At 56.1% G+C, this 19,937-nt stretch overlaps 1 protein-coding gene across 1 annotated transcript; it reads left to right on the top strand.

The window, feature by feature from the left end:
* The first annotated feature begins 602 nt into the window (after positions 1 to 602).
* Positions 603 to 19,914, top strand: RIMS3 (regulating synaptic membrane exocytosis 3). The gene is made up of 8 exons (XM_053964345.1): positions 603 to 646; positions 4,530 to 4,804; positions 7,076 to 7,217; positions 7,315 to 7,427; positions 8,803 to 8,904; positions 8,999 to 9,138; positions 10,058 to 10,329; positions 19,857 to 19,914. The coding sequence occupies exons 2-7, from the start codon at positions 4,579 to 4,581 to the stop codon at positions 10,268 to 10,270; spliced, it is 936 nt and encodes a 311-aa protein (XP_053820320.1). The 5' UTR covers positions 603 to 646; positions 4,530 to 4,578; the 3' UTR covers positions 10,271 to 10,329; positions 19,857 to 19,914.
* The last annotated feature ends 23 nt before the right edge of the window (positions 19,915 to 19,937 follow it).

The raw sequence follows: 19,937 nt of genomic DNA, 5'->3' as shown, positions 1-19,937 counted from the left end.
ATCCCTCTGCCTCCTTCCCTGGCAAGGCAGCATTCCCAGCCACCCGCTCCGTGCTCATTTAGCACCTTCCTCCTCCTCCTCCTCCTCCTCCTTTCCCACCTCTGTGGGGGCACTTGTGGGGCTGCTCCCTCCTTCTCCAGAGCTTTTCCCAAGGCACCCATTTCCCCCATCAATATTTTGCCCCCCGTTCCTGTTTCTGTGGTGTGTTTGGGGCCAGCGCTGCCTCCCAGCCCCGGCTTGTCCCTTCCCACACCCGCAGCCCCTGGGGCTCCATCCCCTCCTGGGGTCACCTGCGACCCCCTGCCCTGCCTCGAGCCCCACTTTTCCCATCCCTGCCATCCCCATGGCATCTGTAGGGATCCGGGGAGGAGGGCGGGGGGGGTCACCACTCCCTGAATCCCAGCCCAGGGGTGCTCCCAGCACATCCCACCCCGCTGGACCACTGTGGCCCCGCTCGGGGCTGGGAGGAGAACTGGGTCAGCCGGGTAACCATGGAGATGCTGAGGGAGATGCTGAAGCAGCGCCAGCACAGCCCCGGCTCTCCAGAACCCTGGAAAGATTCGCCCGCCCTGGCACCCTCCGGATCCGGCCGGGATGGGGCTGGGAAGCTGAGCTGAGCCTCCTCCTCCTCCCCGGCGCAGGGCCGGTAAGACGCCTCCATCTCCTCTTCTGATATTTTTTTTTTTTGGGGTGCCACGGGCGGGGAGGGGCAGAACTCGGCCCCCGCGATCCTAACGCAACAGGGATCCCGATTTTCCTGCCGCCCGTGCTCATCCATCGGGGATGCTCCAGCCATGACACGGCTCCCGGCGGTGTCCGGGAACCCCTCGGGATCCGGGTTTGGCTCGCCGGGGAACTTCCCGGGGCTGCCGGTGCTCGTTGTTTCCCGCAAGGACGGAGCGTGGTGGCGGTGAGCGCTGCGGGGGCTGCGGCGCTGCCCCGGGAGCTCGGGAATGCGTTCCCATGGCGGGGCAGGAGCGGGCTCGGCTGCGGCGTCACGGTGGATTGCTCCGAGCATCCCGGTGGTTCGGGATCCAGGGAATAAATACATGGAGGGGAAGGGGGAAATGTGGGTTTGAAGGGAAAGCTGGTGCGGTTTCCCGACTCCCCCCTCTGCGCTGCCGGGAAGGGGGAGCCGGGGCAGGGGCAGCAGCGGGGCTGGGGGTTCAGCAGCGGCCTCGGGGGGCTGTGGTGGCATCGAGGGTGCCGTGGCCATGCCAGAGATGCTGTGGCCATGCTGAGGATGCTGTGGTGGCACCAAGGATGCTGTGGTGGCATCAGGGGTGCCGCGGTGGCATCGAGGGTGCCGTGGTGGCATCAGGGGTGCTGTGGCCATGCTGAAGATGCTGGGGTGATGCTGAGGATGCCATGGCCATGCCGAGGGTGCTGTGGTGGCACCAAGGATGCTGTGGTGGCATCAGGGGTGCCGTGGCCATGCCAGAGACGCTGTGGCCATGCTGAGGGTGCTGTGGTGATGCTGAGGGTGCTGTGGTGGCATCAGGGGTGCCGTGGCCATGCCAAGGGTGCTGTGGTGATGCTGAGGGTGCTGTGGTGGCACCAAGGATGCTGTGGTGGCATCAGGGGTGCCATGGCCATGCTGAGGGTGCTGTGGTGGCACCAAGGATGCTGTGGTGGCACCAAGGATGCTGTGGTGGCATCAGGGGTGCTGTGGTGGCACCAAGGATGCTGTGGTGGCATCAGGGGTGCTGTGGTGGCACCAAGGATGCTGTGGTGGCATCAGGGGTGCCGTGGCCATGCCAAGGGTGCTGTGGTGGCACCAAGGATGCTGCGATTGTACCAAGGATGCTGCAGCCGTGCCAGGGATGCTGTGGTGGCACCAAGGGTATTTGTGGTGGTACCAAGGATGCCGTGGTGATGCCGAGGGTGCTGTGGTGACACCGAAGATGCTGTGGCCACGCCAAGGATACTGTGGTGGTGCTGAGGGTGCTGTGATGGCACCAAGGATGCTGTGGCTGTGCTGAGGACACTGTGGTAGTGCTGAGGGTGCTGTGGCCGTGCCAAGGATGCTGTGGCCATACTGAGGGTGCCATGGCCGTGCCAGGGATGCTGTGGCCATACTGAGGGTGCCGTGGCCATGCCAGGGATGCTGTGGTGACACTGAAGATGCTGTGGCCGTGCCAGGGATGCTGTGTTGATACTGAGGGTGCTGTGGCCGTGCCAGGGATGCTGTGGCCATACTGAGGGTGCCGTGGCCGTGCCAGGGATGCTGTGGCCATACTGAGGGTGCCGTGGCCGTGCCAGGGATGCTGTGGCCATACTGAGGGTGCTGTGGCCGTGCCAGGGATGCTGTGTTGATACTGAGGGTGCTGTGGCCGTGCCAGGGATGCTGTGGCCATACTGAGGGTGCCATGGCTGTGCCAGGGATGCTGTGTTGATACTGAAGATGCTGTGGCCATGCCAGGGATGCTGTGTTGATACTGAGGGTGCCATGGCCGTGCCAGGGATGCTGTGTTGATACTGAGGGTGCCGTGGCCGTGCCAAGGCTGGCCCAGCTGTGGTAGCCACAGTCTCCAGCACTCAAACCCAGTCTCCAGCCCAGCTCATCTCAGCACCAGGCACCCCCCAAACCCCCCAGGCAGCACCCGCTCCGGGCAGAAAGAGATTGTGCAGAGAGATACGGGGTAAAATCACGGGCAGGGGAAAGCAAATCCTCCCTTCGGGCTGGGGAGTGCCTCGGCTTCCTTTGCTGCGGATTATCCCTGTGTGTGTTGCATTGGAAATGATCCCATTAGCGCTCTGCTCTCCTGATCTAATTTGCTCCCACCAGAGCCTGGTGCTCTCCGGGCGGCTGGAGCGGCGAGTGGGGAACAGCAACAGGAGCCCTTTGTGTTCTCCTGGCCCCACAGGGGTGGGTTGTTCTGGGGATTTCTCACCTGGAGGGGCCTGGGCTGGGCCAGGCTGAGCCCTCGTGCAGAGGGATTTGTGTTTGTTCAGGCACAGCCTAAGCCAGGTTTGCCGGTGGGGAAACTGAGGCATGGGGTGCAGCGGGACACTGCAGCTGGGGAAGTGTTTGGGATCCATTCCCTGTGCCAGGTGCATCCTAAGGGAAAACTCGGGGGTTGCAGCAGGTTTGGAGCCTGAGAGTGGCGGGTGGCATTGGGAAGTGTCATCCCAAAGGTCCCCAAGGCAGCAGATCAGCCTCAAGCCCTCCTCGAGGAGGTGCTGGACATCGGCACATGGCTGTGATGGGGCAGATCCGGAGCTGGGATTGCACCTGGTGCCAATGGCTCCACCCCTCAGGACCTGGGACACATCCCACACCGATGGTTTTATCCCAGGGATCCATCCCTCTGGAGCTGGGACACATCCCACACCGATGATTTTATCCGAGGGATCCACCCCTCTGGAGCTGGGACACATCCCACACTGATGATTTTATCCCAGGGATCCATCCCTCCGGAGCTGGGGATCAGTTCTGAGCCCCCCCAGGCACAAGGAGTGGGGGGAAGGCCGTGGGTCAATGCCTGGGCAGAGCCAGGAGGGAAAACCCCAGCCAGGCGGGAACTCATTAATGATATTAATGACTAATCACCCACTCACCCCTGCAGGTGACAAACCCACGAGTTCAGTGGTGCTGGAGCTGATCCCACAGCTCCTGCCAGGTCTCATCCATGATTCCCATCAGGTCTCATCCCAGCTGTGCCCTCTGTGGAGCAGCAGAGCCCCCACCCAGCCCCTCTCCCCATCCCCGCGCTCATGCCCATCCCTCTCTCCTGAAAGGGAAACATTTTTCCTGGCGCTGCCTCCATCCATTATCACAGAGTGCCTTCACTTGGCCTGCAGTTAATAATTCACCTTTTCCCTGGAAGATGGATGCTCCATCCCGCTGGAATTTAAATATTCATGGACAAGGGAAGGCGGCAGGGCCGTGTGGGAGCTCTGGCATCCACCCCCGGTGCTCCAGGGATTCCCATCCCGGGGTGGAATCACCCGCAGCAGGCTGAGCTGGACGCGGTTTGGAGAAGGGGACGTGCAGGGAAAACTTGGCTGGATGTGATTTTGGATGTCCTCGGGGGTGGATGGGGCTGTCCCCAAGGGATGCCTCATCCCCGGCTGGGCAGGCTGGTGGCACTCAGAGCCCTCTGCCCATCCAGGCGTCTCCTGGATGCTGGGAGTGTCCTGGTCCCACAGGGAGCTGAGGTAGGGCTGGATGTTCACCCCAGGGGTGCTGACCCCTTCCTGCTGCTCCCACGGGTGAGGAAAAATCTTGGAATATACTGAGATGAAAGGAACCCACAAGGATCATCCAGTCCAACCCCTGGCCCTGCACAGATACCCCAAAATCCCCCCCCGGGCATCCCTGGGAGCGGTGTCCAAGCGCTCCTGGAGCTCTGGCAGCCTCGGGAATGCTCCCGAGGGAGCCTGGGGAGTTCCCAGCGGGGAAAAACCTTTCCCCGATTTCCAGCCCTCCGTGGGAATTTCCTGGATTTGCGAACGCTCCGATGGCACCGCCCATCCCCGCGGGGATGCGCCACAAACCCCTCAGCGTCCCCACCTTGTCCCCGCAGCTGATCCCGGGCAGCAGGGCCGGTGCCGGTGCCGGCGGGCGCGCCGACCATGTTCAACGGGGATGCCAGCTCCTCATCTGCCAGGAATGTGGTGCGCAGCTCCAGCATCAGCGGCGAGATGTACAACCTGGAGAAGAGCGCGCGCGGCAGCGCCGACTCCGTCTCCGTCACCGTCACCGCCAGCAAGAAGCGACGCTCCAGCCTGGGCGCCAAGATGGTGGCGATCGTGGGGCTGTCCCAGTGGAGCAAGAGCACCCTGCAGCTCAACCAGACCGGTGAGAGGCCACCCTGATCCCCCTCTTGGGGTTTGAGGTGGCCAACAGTCATGCTGTGGTTGCCCGCGTGTGATGGAGGCATCTAAAAGTGGCGCCCAAAAATGGCGCCTAAAAATAACGCCCAAAAAATGACACTCAAAAAACACTACACCCAAAAAATGATCCTGCACCTCAACCAGACTGGTGAGAGGCCACCCTGATCCCCCTCTTGGGGTCTGAGGTGGCCAACAGTCATGCTGTGGTTGCCCGCGTGTGATGGAGGCATCTGAAAGTGGCGCCCAAAAATGGCGCCTAAAAATAACGCCCAAAAAACTACACCTAAAAAATGATACCCAAAAAAACTACACCCAAAAATGACACCCCAAAAATGGCACCTAGAAGTGACACCCAAAAAACTACACCCAAAAAATGGCACCTAGAAGTGACACCCAAAAAACTACACCCAAAAGTGGCACCTAGAAATGACACCCAAAAAGCTACACCTAAAAAATGATACCCAAAAAGCTACACCCAAGAATGACACCCCAAAAACGGCGCCTAAAAACGACACCCAAAAAAGGCACCTAAAAATGACACCCAAAAAACTGCACCCAAAAAATGACACCCCAAAAAGACTGCACCCAAAAATGGCACCTGAAAAACGGCGCCTAAAAACGACACCCAAAAAGCTACCCCCAAAAATGGCACCTAGAAGTGACACCCAAAAAGCTACACCCAAAAATGGCACCTGAAAACGACACCCAAAAAGCTACACCCAAAAATGTCACCTGAAAAATGGCGCCTAAAAATGACACCCCAAAAAGACTACACCCAAAAATGGCACCCCAAAAACGGCGCCTAAAAACGACACCCAAAAAATGACACCCCAAAAATGGCACCTCAATGCCTTATATTACAACGAGGCATTACGAAATTCGAACAGCTTCCCCAGTTAACAATTCCCTAAATTTTAAGGCTGTTCCAGGGAGCTGTCGGGACCGGGCAAACCCTTGCGTGGGGACAGCCCCGAAGGAGCAGGACAAAGCTGGCGATGCCACCACTCACACATGGTCACGCAGCAGGGCCCGGGGACAGTGCCAGGGGTGGCCGCTCGTGCCACCCTCCTCCTCCTCCTCCTGCTGCCATCTGCCACCGCCGGGGACGCGTGGTGGGCAGGGGGGTGGAGGAGAGGGGACATCAGGTGGTGTTGGGGCTGTGCCCACACCTGTGGTACTGTGTCCCCTCTGGCACGGGGACAGGGGCACAGGGAGGGTGGAGAAAGGGGACATCAGGAGCTTTAGGGCTGTGGCATTGTGGATTGTCCCCTCTGGCACGGGGACAGGGGCACAGCAGTTTTGGAGGCCGAGGGGATGTCAGGCAGCTCTGGGGTTGTGCCCACACCTGGGGGTTGCTGTCCCCTCCAGGACAGGGACAGGGATTTTGGAGGACAAGGGGACATCGGGAGCGTTGGGGCTGTGACGTCGTTGATTGCTGTCCCCTCTGGCACGGGGACAGGGGCACAGGGAGGGTGGAGAAAGGGGACATCAGGAGCTTTAGGGCTGTGGCATTGTGGATTGTCCCCTCTGGCACGGGGACAGGGGCACAGCAGTTTTGGAGGCCGAGGGGATGTCAGGCAGCTCTGGGGTTGTGCCCACACCTGCAGGTTGCTGTCCCCTCCAGGACAGGGACAGGGATTTTGGAGGACAAGGGGATGGAGAAAGGGGACATCAGGAGCATTGTCACAGGGGCTGTGACCCTGAGGGTTGTTGTCCCCTCTGGCGTGGGGACACGGGGATTTTGGAAGCCCAGGGGGTGAAGAAAGGGGACATCAGGAGCACTGAGGCTCTGACATCGTGGATTGCTGTCCCCTCTGGCATGGGGACAGGGGCGCAGGGGGGTTCTGGAGGCCAAGGGGACATCAGGAGCAGTGGGGCTGTGACACTGTGGGCTCCTGTCCCCTCTGGCACGGGGACTTGGGAGGCCAATGGACGGTGCCAGCGCTTGTGGGGTGAGTGGGGCAGGTCTCAGTTGCAGAGGGGACCCTGGGCCATCCAAAGCCACGGTGACACTGGGACAGAGCGAGGCTGTGGCAGGTGCAGTGGGGACACGGGGACACGGGGCCAGCCCGTGGCTCTCCTCTCCTGCCGCACCGGGGTGTGTCCGTGCAGGATCCCATGGGAATTCTCCCGGGGAACGGAGCACAGCTCCCTGGAACGATGGAAATGGGGAAGGCGGGGAGGCAGGGACGGGCTGGGGGGCAGGAGCTGGAGCTGACCCCGTCTCCAATTCCAGAGGGGGGCCCCAAAAAGCTGCGCAGCACCATCCGCAGGAGCACCGAGACCGGCATCGCCGTGGAGATGAGGACCAGGGTGACCCGGCAGGGCAGCCGGGAGTCCACGGACGGCAGCACCAACAGCAACAGCTCCGACGGCACGTAAGGAACGGGGCAGGGACGGGCAACGGCGCCGGGATCGCTCCCGGCGTGTCCCGCGGAATTGGGCAGGGGGATGCTCCATGAAAATCCTTTGCAGGTTCATCTTCCCCACCACGCGGCTGGGAGCAGAGAGCCAGTTCAGCGATTTCCTCGACGGGCTGGGCCCGGGGCAGCTCGTGGGGCGGCAGACCCTGGCAACGCCCCCGATGGGTGAGCAGGGGCAGCGCCCGGGGAGGCTCCGCAGGGAGGGAGGGAAGGGGAGGAAGAGGCCGCGTGGTTCTTCCCAGGGCTCCATCCCAGCACATCCCGCTCCGGGAATGCTCTGCCCCGTGCAGGGGAGCGGGGCTCAGGGCAGGGCATCCCTGAGAAGCCGCAGCTCTGCCTTTTCCCGGGGCTTCCTTTTCCCGGGGCTCCCTTTTCGAGCATCCTGGAACCAAACCCCCACCTTCTGTCCCTCTTTTCCCTTTGAAATCCCAAATGGGGACCAAAAGTTGAACCCTGAGTCTGAATTCCCAGCCAGCGTGTCCCCAGCTGGCCCCCTGATCCTGCTGGCTCTGGAGATGCTGGGAATGGGAAGAGCTGCCCGGTGTCCCCTGTCCTGTCCCCTCTGTCCCTGTGGTACTGGGAGCTGGTCCTGAATAAATCCCAGGAGGAGGGAAGGGGAAAGGGAAAGGGAAAAGGGGAAGGGGAAAGGGGAAAGGGAAAGGGAAAGGGAAAAGGGGAAGGGGAAAGGGGAAAAGGGAAAGGAAAAGGGAAAGGGGAAAAGGGAAAGGGGAAAAGGGGAAAGGGGAAGGGGAAAAGAAAAGGGAAAGGGGAAACGGGAAAAGGGAAAGGGGAAAGGGGAAAGGGGAAAAGAAAAGGGAAAGGGAAAGGGGAAAGGGGAAAGGGGAAAAGGGAAAGGGGAAAAGGGAAAAGGGGAAAGGGAAAGGGGAAAAGGGAAAGGGGAAAAGGGAAATGGGAAAGGGGAAAGGGGAAAGGGGAAAGGGGAAAGGGGAAAAGGGAAAGGGGAAAGGGGAAAAGGGAAAAGGGAAAAGGGAAAAGGGAAAAGGGAAAGGGGAAAGGGGAAAGGGAAGGGGAAAGGGGAAAAGGGAAAGGGGAAAGGGGAAAAGGGGAAAGGGGAAAGGGGAAGGGGAAAGGGGAAAATGGAAAGGGGAAAAGGGAAAGGGGAAAGGGGAAAAGGGAAATGGGAAAAAGGAAAGTTGTAGTTGGACCCCTCAGAGTTTCTGGCCCCTGATCCCTCTTGTCCCAGCCTCTCCTTTTCCTGGGGATCACCCAGCCAAGGCCCAGCCTGGGTAAACCCCGGCCTTATTCCCATCACGAGGGACAAAATCCCAGTGACGGGGATGGAGCCGATGGGGACGAGGGGCTCCCATCCCCATCTCCCCTCGCTGCTCCATCCAAGCTCCTTCCCATCCTCTGAGCCCCTAATTCCCAACAAATCCTGCATCCAGTGGGACGCTGGGTGTGAGGGTGGCGGTGCCCAGTTCCCACCGGTGATGAGGACACGGGGAGGGGGGGCTGTGGCTGTCCCCAGGGGGAGGTGACCAGCAGCAACGGCCCTGAAGGCGCGTCCCCCCCCTCGCAGGCGACGTCCACGTCGGCGTGGCTGACCGCAACGGGCAGCTGGAGGTGGACGTGATCCAGGCCAGGGGACTCATCCCAAAGATGGGCTCCAAGTGCATCCCTGGTAGGTGGCAGTGGAGGGAGGGGGTCGGGTGCCGTGCTGGGATCATCCCAGGATCCTGCTCCATGTCCCTGGTTGTCCCCGTTTCCCACGGCAGCCACCTATGTGAAGGTTTACCTGCTGGAGAACGGCGTCTGCCTGGCCAAGAAGAAGACCAAGGTGGTGAAGAAAACCTGCGACCCCTCGTACCAGCAGCCCCTGCTCTTCGAGGAGAGTCCCCAGGGCAAAGTCCTGCAGGTGGGCAGGGACACCTTCCCCTGTCCCCGGTGGCTCCAAGCTCCATCCAGCCTTTCCTTGGACACTGCCGGGGGTGGACAGCCACAGCTTCTGTGGGCTGCGATGCCCTCCTTGGAGCTGGGATGTCCTCCTTGAGGTCTGGAATGCTCTCCTTGGAGCTGGGATGTCCTCCTTGAGGTCTGGGTGCCCTCCTTGGGGTCTGGGATGCTCGCCTTGAGGTCTGGGATGTTCTGCTTGAGGTCTGGGATGTTCTCCTCGAGGTCTGGGATGTTCTCCTCGAGGTCTGGGATGTTCTGCTCGAGGTCTGGGATGTTCTGCTTGAGGTCTGGGATGTTCTCCTCGAGGTCTGGGATGTCCTCCTTGAGGTCTGGGTGCCCTCCTTGGGGTCTGGGATGCCCTGCCTGGGGTTGGGATGTTCTGCTCGAGGTCTGGGATGTTCTCCTCGAGGTCTGGGATGTTCTCCTCAAGGTCTGGGATGTTCTCCTCGAGGTCTGGGATGTTCTCCTCAAGGTCTGGGATGTTCTCCTCGAGGTCTGGGATGTTCTGCTTGAGGTCTGGGATGCCTTGCTTAGGGCTGGGATGCTCTCCTCAAGACCTGGGATGTTCTCCCCGAGGTCTGGGATGTTTTCCTTGAGGTCTGGAATGCCCTGCTTGAAGTTGGGATACTCTCCTCGGGGTTGGGATGGCTTCCTCGAGTTCGGGATGCTCTCCTCAGGGTTGGGATGCCCTCTTTGGGATCTGGAATGCCCTGTGCCAGGACCTCCCCACCCTCACAGGGTGAGGGGAGCGAGGCCAGGCATCCCCAGAGCCTTTCCCGCATCCCTCAGACCTTCCCAACCCTGAGCACAGCAGGGATTTTTCCCACCCGGGCACGACTTCCCCAGAACTCCCAGCTCCATCACCCCTTCCGTGCCCGCAGGTGATCGTCTGGGGCGACTACGGGCGCATGGACCACAAGTGCTTCATGGGCATGGCCCAGATCATCCTGGAGGAGCTGGATCTCTCCAGCGCCGTCTCGGGCTGGTACAAACTCTTCCCAACCTCCTCCCTGGCCGACTCCAGCATCGGACCCCTGACCCGCCGCCTCTCCCAGTCCTCCCTGGAGAGCTCCACCAGCCCCTCCTGCCCGTAGAGGCTGGGATTGGGAAGGAGACATCCAAGGAGACCTTGCAGAACTGGTCGTGGAGAGCTGTAAATATCCTTTTTTTTTTTTTTTTTTTTTTTCTTTTTTTTCTTTAGTTTTTTTTTTTTTTTTTTTTTTTTTTTTAATTTTCAATCTCCTTCCCCCACAAAAAAAAAAAAAAAAAAAAATCTGCCCTGGATGCCCTCCCTGGGAAGGGAGAGGGAGTGAGGACCGGGTGTGAGGCAGGGGGGGAAGGAGAGGCGAAAATTCCCTCCCAGGGCTGCGACTGCCAACGATCCCAGACTGTTCCCAGACCTCGTCCTGGAAGCTCCCGGTTCTCTCCCGACCCTGCTGGGAGCAGCCCAGTCTGGCTGAGGACGAGGTTCCTTTTTCCTCCCATTCCCTTTCCCTGCCTCCGAGGAAAAGGTGGCTTTCCAAGGGGAAAACCCCACCGGACTCGGAACAAATCCAACTCAGCACTATTTTTGTTTTCCAAGGAATGTAGCATCTTCTCTTATGTAGCTTTGCCACGTGCTAACAACACACTCACTGCAATATCCAAGAGAACTCCGGATGGACCGGGAACATCTGCCAGTCTCATCCCGTTTGGTCGCTTTCCCAGCACTTTTGGTGGCCATTTCCCTGCCTTTTCCTTAAAATTTTTTTTCCCCCAATTTTTTTTTTTTTTTTTTTTTTGGGTTTTCCCGGGAGCATGTAGCCTGTGACCATTGCCAAAGCAAGAGGGGACAGGGGAAGGGGTGCTCGCCTCCCCTCAGCGGCCGCCGGGCTTCTCCTCGTGTCTCAGCGCCGACCGCGCGCGCGTCCGGCCAAAACCAGACCCAAAGGACAAACTCTGGGAATGCCTCGTGGGAGGTGGGAGAAGGCGACCCAACGGAGCGGGAATACCGGGATCCTGGCGGATCGGCTGCCTCCCAGCCCCTTCCTTCCCAGCTGGAGGGCTGGGATGCTCTCCTTGAGGTCTGGAATGCTCTCCTCGGATCTCAGATGTCCTCCTTGAGGTCTGGAATGCTCTCCTCGGATCTCAGATGTCCTCCTTGAGGTCTGGAATGCTCTCCTCGGAGCTGAGATGTCCTCCTTGAGGTCTGGAATGCTCTCCTCGGAGCTGAGATGTCCTCCTTGAGGTCTGGAATGCTCTCCTCGGATCTCAGACGTCCTCCTTGAGGTCTGGAATGCTCTCCTCGGATCTCAGACGTCCTCCTTGAGGTCTGGAATGCTCTCCTCGGATCTCAGATGTCCTCCTTGAGGTCTGGAATGCTCTCCTCGGATCTCAGATGTCCTCCTTGAGGTCTGGCTGTCCCCCCTTGGGCTCCGGGAAGCCCTGCTCGGGGTTGGGATGCTCTCCTCCAGGTCTGGGATGCTCTCCTCGAGGTTGGGATTCCCTCCTCAGGGGTTGGGATTCCCTTCTTGGGGTCTGGAATGTCCTCCTTGGAGTAGGATGCCGTCCTTAAAGGCTGGGATTCCCTCCCTGAGGGATGGGATGACCTTCCCAAGATCTTGGATCCCCTCCTGGAGATGCCCTCCTCGGAGCTGGGATCTCCTCCTCCTCCTCCTCCAGACCAGGCTGTCCTCCTCAAGGTGTGGGATTCCCTTCCCGGGCTCCAGCACGCTCCCCTCGAGGTCTGGGACATCCCCCTTGGGGTTGGGACACCCTCCTGGGGAGCTGGGATGCCCTCCTGGACACTTGAATTCCAAGCAGGAGCAGAATCCAACCCTGGTTCTCTCCAGGGGGACATCTCAAGAGCGGCCCTGGAATTCGGGGTGGGGCAGACAAAGGAGCGGGAGTTCCTTAGCGGGATGAGCGTTTTTGGGTTTTTTTTTTTTTTTTTCGTTTGTTTTGTTTGTTTTTTTTTCCAAGCAGCATTTTGGTTCCCTCCGAGGGATCCAGTTCTTGTAGCAAACCCGGGAATTACGGAAGCTTTTTTTGAAGGTGCCTATTGAAATTTGCTGAAATTACTCAGGGGAGACACCACTAGAAACTCTTGGTTTCTTCATCAAATATTCCTAAACCCAATGACTGTCCTGAAGGATCAGTTCCCAAGAGAGAAGGAACAAAATCCCGACACGCCAAAAGATGAGGAGACTGGAAGAGGACAAGAGGTTCACGAGGAATTTCACGGGGCTGGCTCTGACCTTCAGTCTTCACCACAAAGCACCCCACAGCACGGCTGGGGTTTTTATAGGATTATTTCTCGGCAAAACACGGAATTCCACGATGCACAGAGCACAACAAACCCACCTGGGCTTCTCCTGGTGGCACCGGGAATGAAGAACCAGCTCAGCCACAGCGGAACAAACCCAAACCTGAAGGAAAAGACTGTTGGGATGAAGCTGTTCCCTCCACAAACCCAACCCCAAACCTGGGGGTCCAGAAAAACAAACCTGGGGGTCCTCAACCCCAAATCTGGAGTCCACAAACCCAAATCTGAGGAATCATCTATCCAGTGCCAGAGGTCCACAAACCCAAACCTGAGTGTTCGCAAATCCAAGCCTTGAGGTCCACAACCCCAATTCTGGGGTTGCATAACCCCAAATCCTGGGGCCCAAAAACCCAAACTTGGTGTTCCATAACCTCAAATCTGGGGTTCCACCAACCCAAATCTGGAGTTCCACAACCCCAAACTTGGGGGGTCCACCAACCCAAATCTGGGGTTCCGCCAACCCAAACCTGGGGTTCCATGACCCCAAAGTTCCACAACCCCAAATCTTGGGATCCACAAATCCCCAAATCTTGGGAGTCTACAAACCAGATCTGCGGCTCTACAAACTCCAACTTTGGGGCCTACAGAGCCACACTTGGGGTTCCACAACCCCAAAAGCGTGGCCAGCAGGACTCATCTGTGCTGTGGCCAATTCGCCCAGCACTGCCACAACTTCGGCGCCATCTCGGAGCTGCTGCCGCGACTTTGCCAACTCCAAAACCACCCAGAAGGGAATTGGCTGGATCCTGCTGAGCTGGGATGGGGAAAAGTTCATCTTTCCCCCCCACAGTGAAGGAGGAAGGATGAAATCCTCCTCAGAGGAGGCCGCGATTCCTGGATGGAGACCTCTGGGAATGTGGGATGCCCTGAGCCTTGGTGGTTTGGGGAATAAACCCGGTGCCCTGAGTGCTGAGACAGGAACAAACACCGGCCTGGACTCGATGTTCCCTCCTGAGCACGGAGCAATTCCACGAGGCCAACGGAATCGCGGCGAACGGAATCCCACCAGGCTCAAGCTGGCGCAGCCCGTGCCGGATTTTCGACTCTCCGTGAGGGAAAGCATCCCAAAAAAAAGGGAGAAGCTTTCCACTCCTCCAAGCTGCCGCTCTTCCCTCTGCCTTCACCGACTCGATTCTGGCGGGAGGACTCCAAATCTGCCGCGGTGGGATTGTCCCGGGCGCGGAGCAGGAGCGTGGGCAGAGCAGGGAGCAGAGCAGGGACGTTCTGCTCCCGGCGTGGGCACAGCCCTCCCGCCCCCTCCGCATTCCCGCGTTCCTCCGGCGGCGCTTCCCTGCCAGGAACATCCCACGGCTGGGAGCAGGGGCAGGGGACCAGCAGCAGAGCGTGGCCACCGCGCGCATCCCTGGCTCTCTGCTGGAAAAATCCCGCTGGGATTCCCACCTGGGAGCGAGGAAAACCCAAAGATTTCGTCTCCTGAGGACGAGCTGGGGGCGGCAAGGACGCGGGAGGGGCTCCTCCCGCTCCTGGAGAAGTGGGAAACGCCATGGAGCGACACCAAAATCCAGGAAAACGTTCCCCTCCTTCCCTTCCAGTCCCCCAGGAGCTGCCGCTCTCTTCCCAGCAGGAATGACCCACCTGAAACTGGTGTGGGAAACCCAGAGCGGGGCAGAAGCCAGGATTGCGCCACGCTGGGGTTGCAACTTCAGCTTCTCATTTCTCAACCCCACCAGGAGCTCGTGTCAGATGTTTTCCTTCCTCAAACGAGAAAAAAAACACAGCCAAAAACACAGAAATCCCAAACTGAGCCCCGTGCCAGCTCCTGAGGAAACGAACTCCATCCCAGGGTAAATTCCTGCACTTCAAGGTTGGCTTTTTGTTGTTTTTCTGGGGGGATATTTTCTCCCAGAGGGCATTTTTTTGATGTGCAATTTGGTATTTTGCAAAAATTCCCTGGAAGGAATTTTGAGTTTGATGATTTCCTCTGTTTTCTATCAAGGACAGAAATCCAAGTCACTGGATTTGCCAGAGATTTTTTTTTTTTTTTTTCCTAGAAAGAGGAATTAACATGGAATTACATCAGTTTTGCAGCCCATTTCACACCCAGCCCCCAGCAGAGAGGAGCAGCCCCCACCTGACACTGCCAGAACTGAAATCCAAACCCCCAGCTGGGATCACGAGGATGGATGTGACAAAAAAAAAAAAAACAAAACAAACCTTGGAGTGATGCTGGAACATCCCCTGAAAGCTGACAAAATTCACTCAAAGCACAGAGAACACTCCAAGATTCCAGGCCTGAGTTATCCCTGGTTTTCCACCAGCCTGGAATGGGCCAGATTTGCCAAATCCAGTGAAAATTTCCAAGAAATTTGGATCAGCCAGAATGCAGCTGCTGCTTCATCACCATCAGGGCACAATGAAAACCTGGGAGAGGAGCTTTGGGTGGAGTTTTCCCAAAATCCAGTGGGATACAGCACCAATTCCCTGAACCTACTGCCACAGAGGACTGGGGTGGGGTGGGAAAATTCCCTCCACCTTTCCCAGCTCTGCCAACCTTTCCTCCAGGAGCTCCTGGTTCCAAACAGAGCAGGAATTCCTCAGGAATGGGATCAGGATTCCCTTGGCTGACAGGGAATCTCTTCTGTTCACTGCCTGACACCTCAGCTTGGGAAATCCAGCCTGGATTCCACAATTCCCACCTGGACACACAAACCCCAGCGGGGCAGGAATGATTTTTTTTTTTTTTTTTCCCCCCTCACACAAAATAATCCCTCAAAAAAAACAAACAAACAAACAAACAAACAAAAAAAAAAACTGCACCAGGGATGTTTTTCCAGGTGGAAAATTTTTCTTCCAGATGACTCAGACGTTTCTTTCCGGATGGATGGGAAATGCCTGGATGTGGGAACATCTGGAAGGTGCGGGATTGGTTTGGAAAATAACGGAATTGTGCAGATCAAGGAACAGTGGCCGGGCTGAACCCAACCAAAATGCATTTTTCCTGATGGATGGGAAGAGCTCTCCCTGCTTTCCCTGGGGATTTCATGGCTGCAGATGGATCTGGAGGATTCCCTGCAGGAACAGCAGGGTTTGCATCCCGCTGTGCCAAGGGCAGCACGGCCTTTTCCAACGTTTTTGTAGCAAAGCTGTTCCAACTGGAAGTCTTCCCTCTGCTCCACAGATCCCAGGCTGGTTTTGGGTGGGAAAGACTTTAAAATCCATGGAATTCCAGCCCCTCCGTGGCTGCTCCAAGCCCCATCCTGGGACACTTCCAGGGACAGGGCAGGATTTCTTTTTCCTCCCAATCCTTGGCTGGTTGGTTAAAGGTGTGAAAATCACTTTTAGGAGTCGAAAAGCTGCAGGAAAGACTTTTTAGGGAAGAAAAAAAAAAAAAAAAAAAAAAAAAAAAAAAAAAAAAAAAAAGGCATCCCAAATCACAGGGTTGGAATTTTGGGAGTCACTCCGTGACCGGGTGGGAAAAATCCCGCTCACCTCACCCGAGGAAGATTTTGGGTTTAAAAAAGACACAGAAAAGTGTCCAAGTGTTGGCCTGGGGGGCTGAGGAACCTCCACGTTGTGGGAGCATCCCTCAGGAACACCGGGATGGACTCCAGGAGAATCCAGGAGATCCCAGTGCTCCCCCAGGGCCTGGAGCTCCCGTTGTTGCTATACCTCATCCTTTTCCTTGGATCCTTCCCTTTTCCCACTTTTGCCATTCCTTCAGGACCCAGAGCTTGTGCACTCGGCCACATCCAGGCTTTTTTTTTGTTTTGTTTTGTTTTGTTTTGTTTTTGTTTCCCTGTGGAATGAAAAGCAATCCATGATTGGGGTGAGCAAATCCCAACCCTGCTCCCTTTGGGATTCCAGCCCAAGGCAAGGGAATCCCGGGGTTGGAGGGATGATCCAGAGGGATCCCAGAGTTGGAGGGAAGATCCAGAGGGATCCCTGTGCCCCCTTTTCCATCCTCCCTGTCCAGCAGCCCCCCAAAACCCTCCCAGGGTGGGCGAGGGGCTTGATCCCAAAATCCAGCGCTGCTCCCGCCCTTGGAAGGGCACAAATCCCTCTCCAAAGCCCTTGGGGAGGCACAAATCCCTTTCCAAAACCCTTGGAGAGGCACAAATCCCTTTCCAAAGCTCTTGGAAGGGCACAAATCCCTTTCCAAAGCTTTGGAAGGGCACAAATCCTTTTCCAAAGCCTTTGGAAGGGCACAAATCCTTTTCCAAAGCTCTTGGAAGGGCACAAATCCTTTTCCAAAGCCTTTGGAAGGGCACAAATCCCTTTCCAAAGCCCTTGGAGAGGCACAAATCCTTTTCCAAAGCCTTTGGAAGGGCACAAATCCCTTTCCAAAGCCCTTGGAGAGGCACAAATCCTTTTCCAAAGCCTTTGGAAGGGCACAAATCCCTTTCCAAAGCCCTTGGAGAGGCACAAATCCTTTTCCAAAGCCTTTGGAAGGGCACAAATCCTTTTCCAAAGCTCTTGGAAGGGCACAAATCCTTTTCCAAAGCTCTTGGAAGGGCACAAATCCCTCTCCAAAGCTTTGGAAGGGCACAAATCCCTCTCCAAAGCCCTTGGAGAGGCACAAATCTTTTTCCAAAACCCTTGGAGAGGCACAAATCCCTTTCCAAAACCCCTGGAGAGACACAAATCCTTTTCCAAAGCCCTTGGAAGGGCACAAATCCCTTTCCAAAGCCCTTGGAGAGGCACAAATCCTTTTCCAAAGCCTTTGGAAGGGCACAAATCCTTTTCCAAAGCCCTTGGAAGGGCACAAATCCCTCTCCAAAACCCCTGTAAGGGATCAAATCCCTCTCCAAAACCCCTGGAAGGGCACAAATCCTTTTCCAAAGCCCTTGGAAGGGATCAAATCCCTCTCCAAAGTCCTTGGAGAGGCACAAATCCCTTTCCAGAGCTTGGGAAGGGCACAAATCCCTTTCCAAAACCCTTGGAGGGGCACAAATCCTTTTCCAAAGCCCTTGGAAGGGATCAAATCCCTCTCCAAAGCCCTTGGAAGGGATCAAATCCCTCTCCAAAGCCCTTGGAAGGGATCAAATCCCTCTCCAAAACCCCTGGAAGGGATCAAATCCCTCTCCAAAACCCCTGGAAGGGATCAAATCCCTCTCCAAAACCCCTGGAAGGGATCAAATCCCTCTCCAAAACCCCTGGAAGGGCACAAATCCCTCTCCAAAGCTCTTGGAAGGGATCAAATCCCTCTCCAAAACCCCTGGAAGGGCACAAATCCCTCTCCAAAGCTCCTGGATGGACAAGGAGCCTCTGGAGCAGGCAGGGGGGGTGACCCTCCCTGGGAGGACGGGTGTGGAATGCTGATCCCATTCCCTGCAGGATCCCAGCTGCCCCTGGCTCCAAAGGGAATTTTCTCCCACCGCAGGGAATATCCCGAAGGAATTCCCGATCCCGAGGGGGAGCCCCCTGAATGTTCAGAGCACTTTGAAGTTGGTGGCCTTGTTTTCCTAAAAGGGCTTTGATCTTTTCATGAAAGGAGAGAATCTTCCCCATCCCATCATCATCCTCCTCCTCCTCCTCCTCAGCTCGGAATTCATCCCTGGAATGTTCAGGATGATCCAGGACTCTGGAATCTGTCATTAATCCCCCAAGTTTACACCCAAAAGGGCAAAACAAAGTTGAGAATTCCTCCTGGGGTTTGGGAATCCAGGGAAATAAAAACAGAGGGGGAAAAAAGCCCCCGATGGATTTTTAGGAGGAGGCAAAGTGAAGTTTGGGAATCTTTATCCCATCCAAAAATTCAGGATTTCCATTCCAAACGGAGGGGTTTTATCCATAATAAGGAATCTTTCAACCCAGCTTCCCCCCTAAAAGGTTTGAGGGGGAATGAAAGGGAATTGTGGAATTCCAGACTGGTTTGGGTCCATTAAAAAATGAAATAAAAGGGGATAAAAGGGTGGGAATGATGAGGGATTAAAGGCAAGGAGATGCTCCCAGAGCTCTGCCAGAAATTCCAAACCCTTGGAAGCTGAGGCTGAAAGGAGGGATGGGGGTGAGAGTGCAAAACCCCACAAAGACCCCCAAATCCTTCACATTTTCCAGCCTCAAACCCCCCAAAATTTGCATGGAAAGGGTGCAAATTTTGCATCCAAAAGGGATCACCAGAAGAGGAAGGGGGAAGCGTCAGAGCTTAATTAACCGTGAGTTAATTGGCACTAAATGAGCAGGTGACAGCTGAAGGGAGAGCCAGGGAAGAGTTTCCTTGGATATTTTAGGATTTCTGGGAGCTGGGATGGGAGCAGTGACTCCACCCCCTCCAATTTGTGCTGAACTGGGATTAATGACAGATTCCTCCCATTCCACAACTCCACCCTCCCCAAAAATCACCGGGAAGGGGGGACCTGGAGCATCCTTGGAGCCCCAGTCCCACATCCAAGAGAAGTGGATGGGCTTGGGACGGCTACAGAAAAGTGGGAATATTTCAAAAAAAAAAAAAAAAAAACAGAAAACAAACGAGCAAATGGAATTTTCTACCTTTGTCCTGTCCCGTTTTCTATGTGTGTGGTCCTTTCTTAAATGTCAAACTCTTGTATTTTTGTGGTTTCTATCTGCGGGACCGACGGCTCTGAGGGCGCACGTTGTTTTGTAAAATATTCCTGACATTTTCCTTCCCAAAAAAAAAAAAAAAGAAAAAAAAGGGGAGGAAAAGCTGAATTATTCACCTTTTAATTGGCTTTGCATGTACAGTATTGGGGCAGCAAGTGGAGATGATTAAAGCCAGCTTGAAAACTTTTTTTTGCTTGTGCTTGAGTTTTTCCCCCCTAAAAAAAAAAAAAAAAAAAAACCCAAAAACATCCCACAACCTCTCATGGATACTCTGGGAAAGAGGGGAATGGGATAAAACTTTTTTTTTTTTTTTTTTTTTTTTTTTTTTTTCCCCTGGAAAAAGCAGGTTTGATTTGAGGAAAGAAATCCCATCATGAATAAAAGATCCCACACAAGCACCCCTAAAGTGCCCTGGTTCCCAAATCCCCTCCAGCTTCCCAAGAAAAATGGGGAGGGATGGGAAAAGGGGGAATGGGCAGGGTTGGGTGGGATTTTGGGATGCAATTCCTCCCTGAGAGGGTGAGGAGGGGCTGGGATGGAATTCCCAGGGAAGCTGGAATTGTCCCAAGCCAGCTTGGAGAAATCTGGGATTGGGAAAGGAGCAGGGGGTGGAATGGGACCCAAACCATCCTGGAATTACACAATTCTCTGATTTTTTTTCCCCTTTCCCTCACATTTTTGGACGAGCCTCGACAAGGTTTTGTTGAGCCCGAGTTTAAAATAGTTGCAATAATGGAATTAGAGCTGGAATGAAGTAATTTAATCCCAGCAGCTGCAGGAATTCTGCTCCACCTTCCCTCCATCCCAAAGCCGAGGGGTTTGTATATAAAAGTGTCAACTTTGGATTCTTCCAGGCCTGCCTGTGCTCCCTCAGCTCCCTGGCATTTGGGACAGAGCCCAAACCAGAGGGAATTTGGGCTGATTTTTGGGATGGA

Source organism: Vidua chalybeata, chromosome 25, assembly GCF_026979565.1.
Source record: "Vidua chalybeata isolate OUT-0048 chromosome 25, bVidCha1 merged haplotype, whole genome shotgun sequence".
In the NCBI taxonomy this organism is placed as follows: Eukaryota; Metazoa; Chordata; class Aves; order Passeriformes; family Viduidae; genus Vidua; species Vidua chalybeata.
This window is presented reverse-complemented; position numbering and strand designations above follow the sequence as displayed.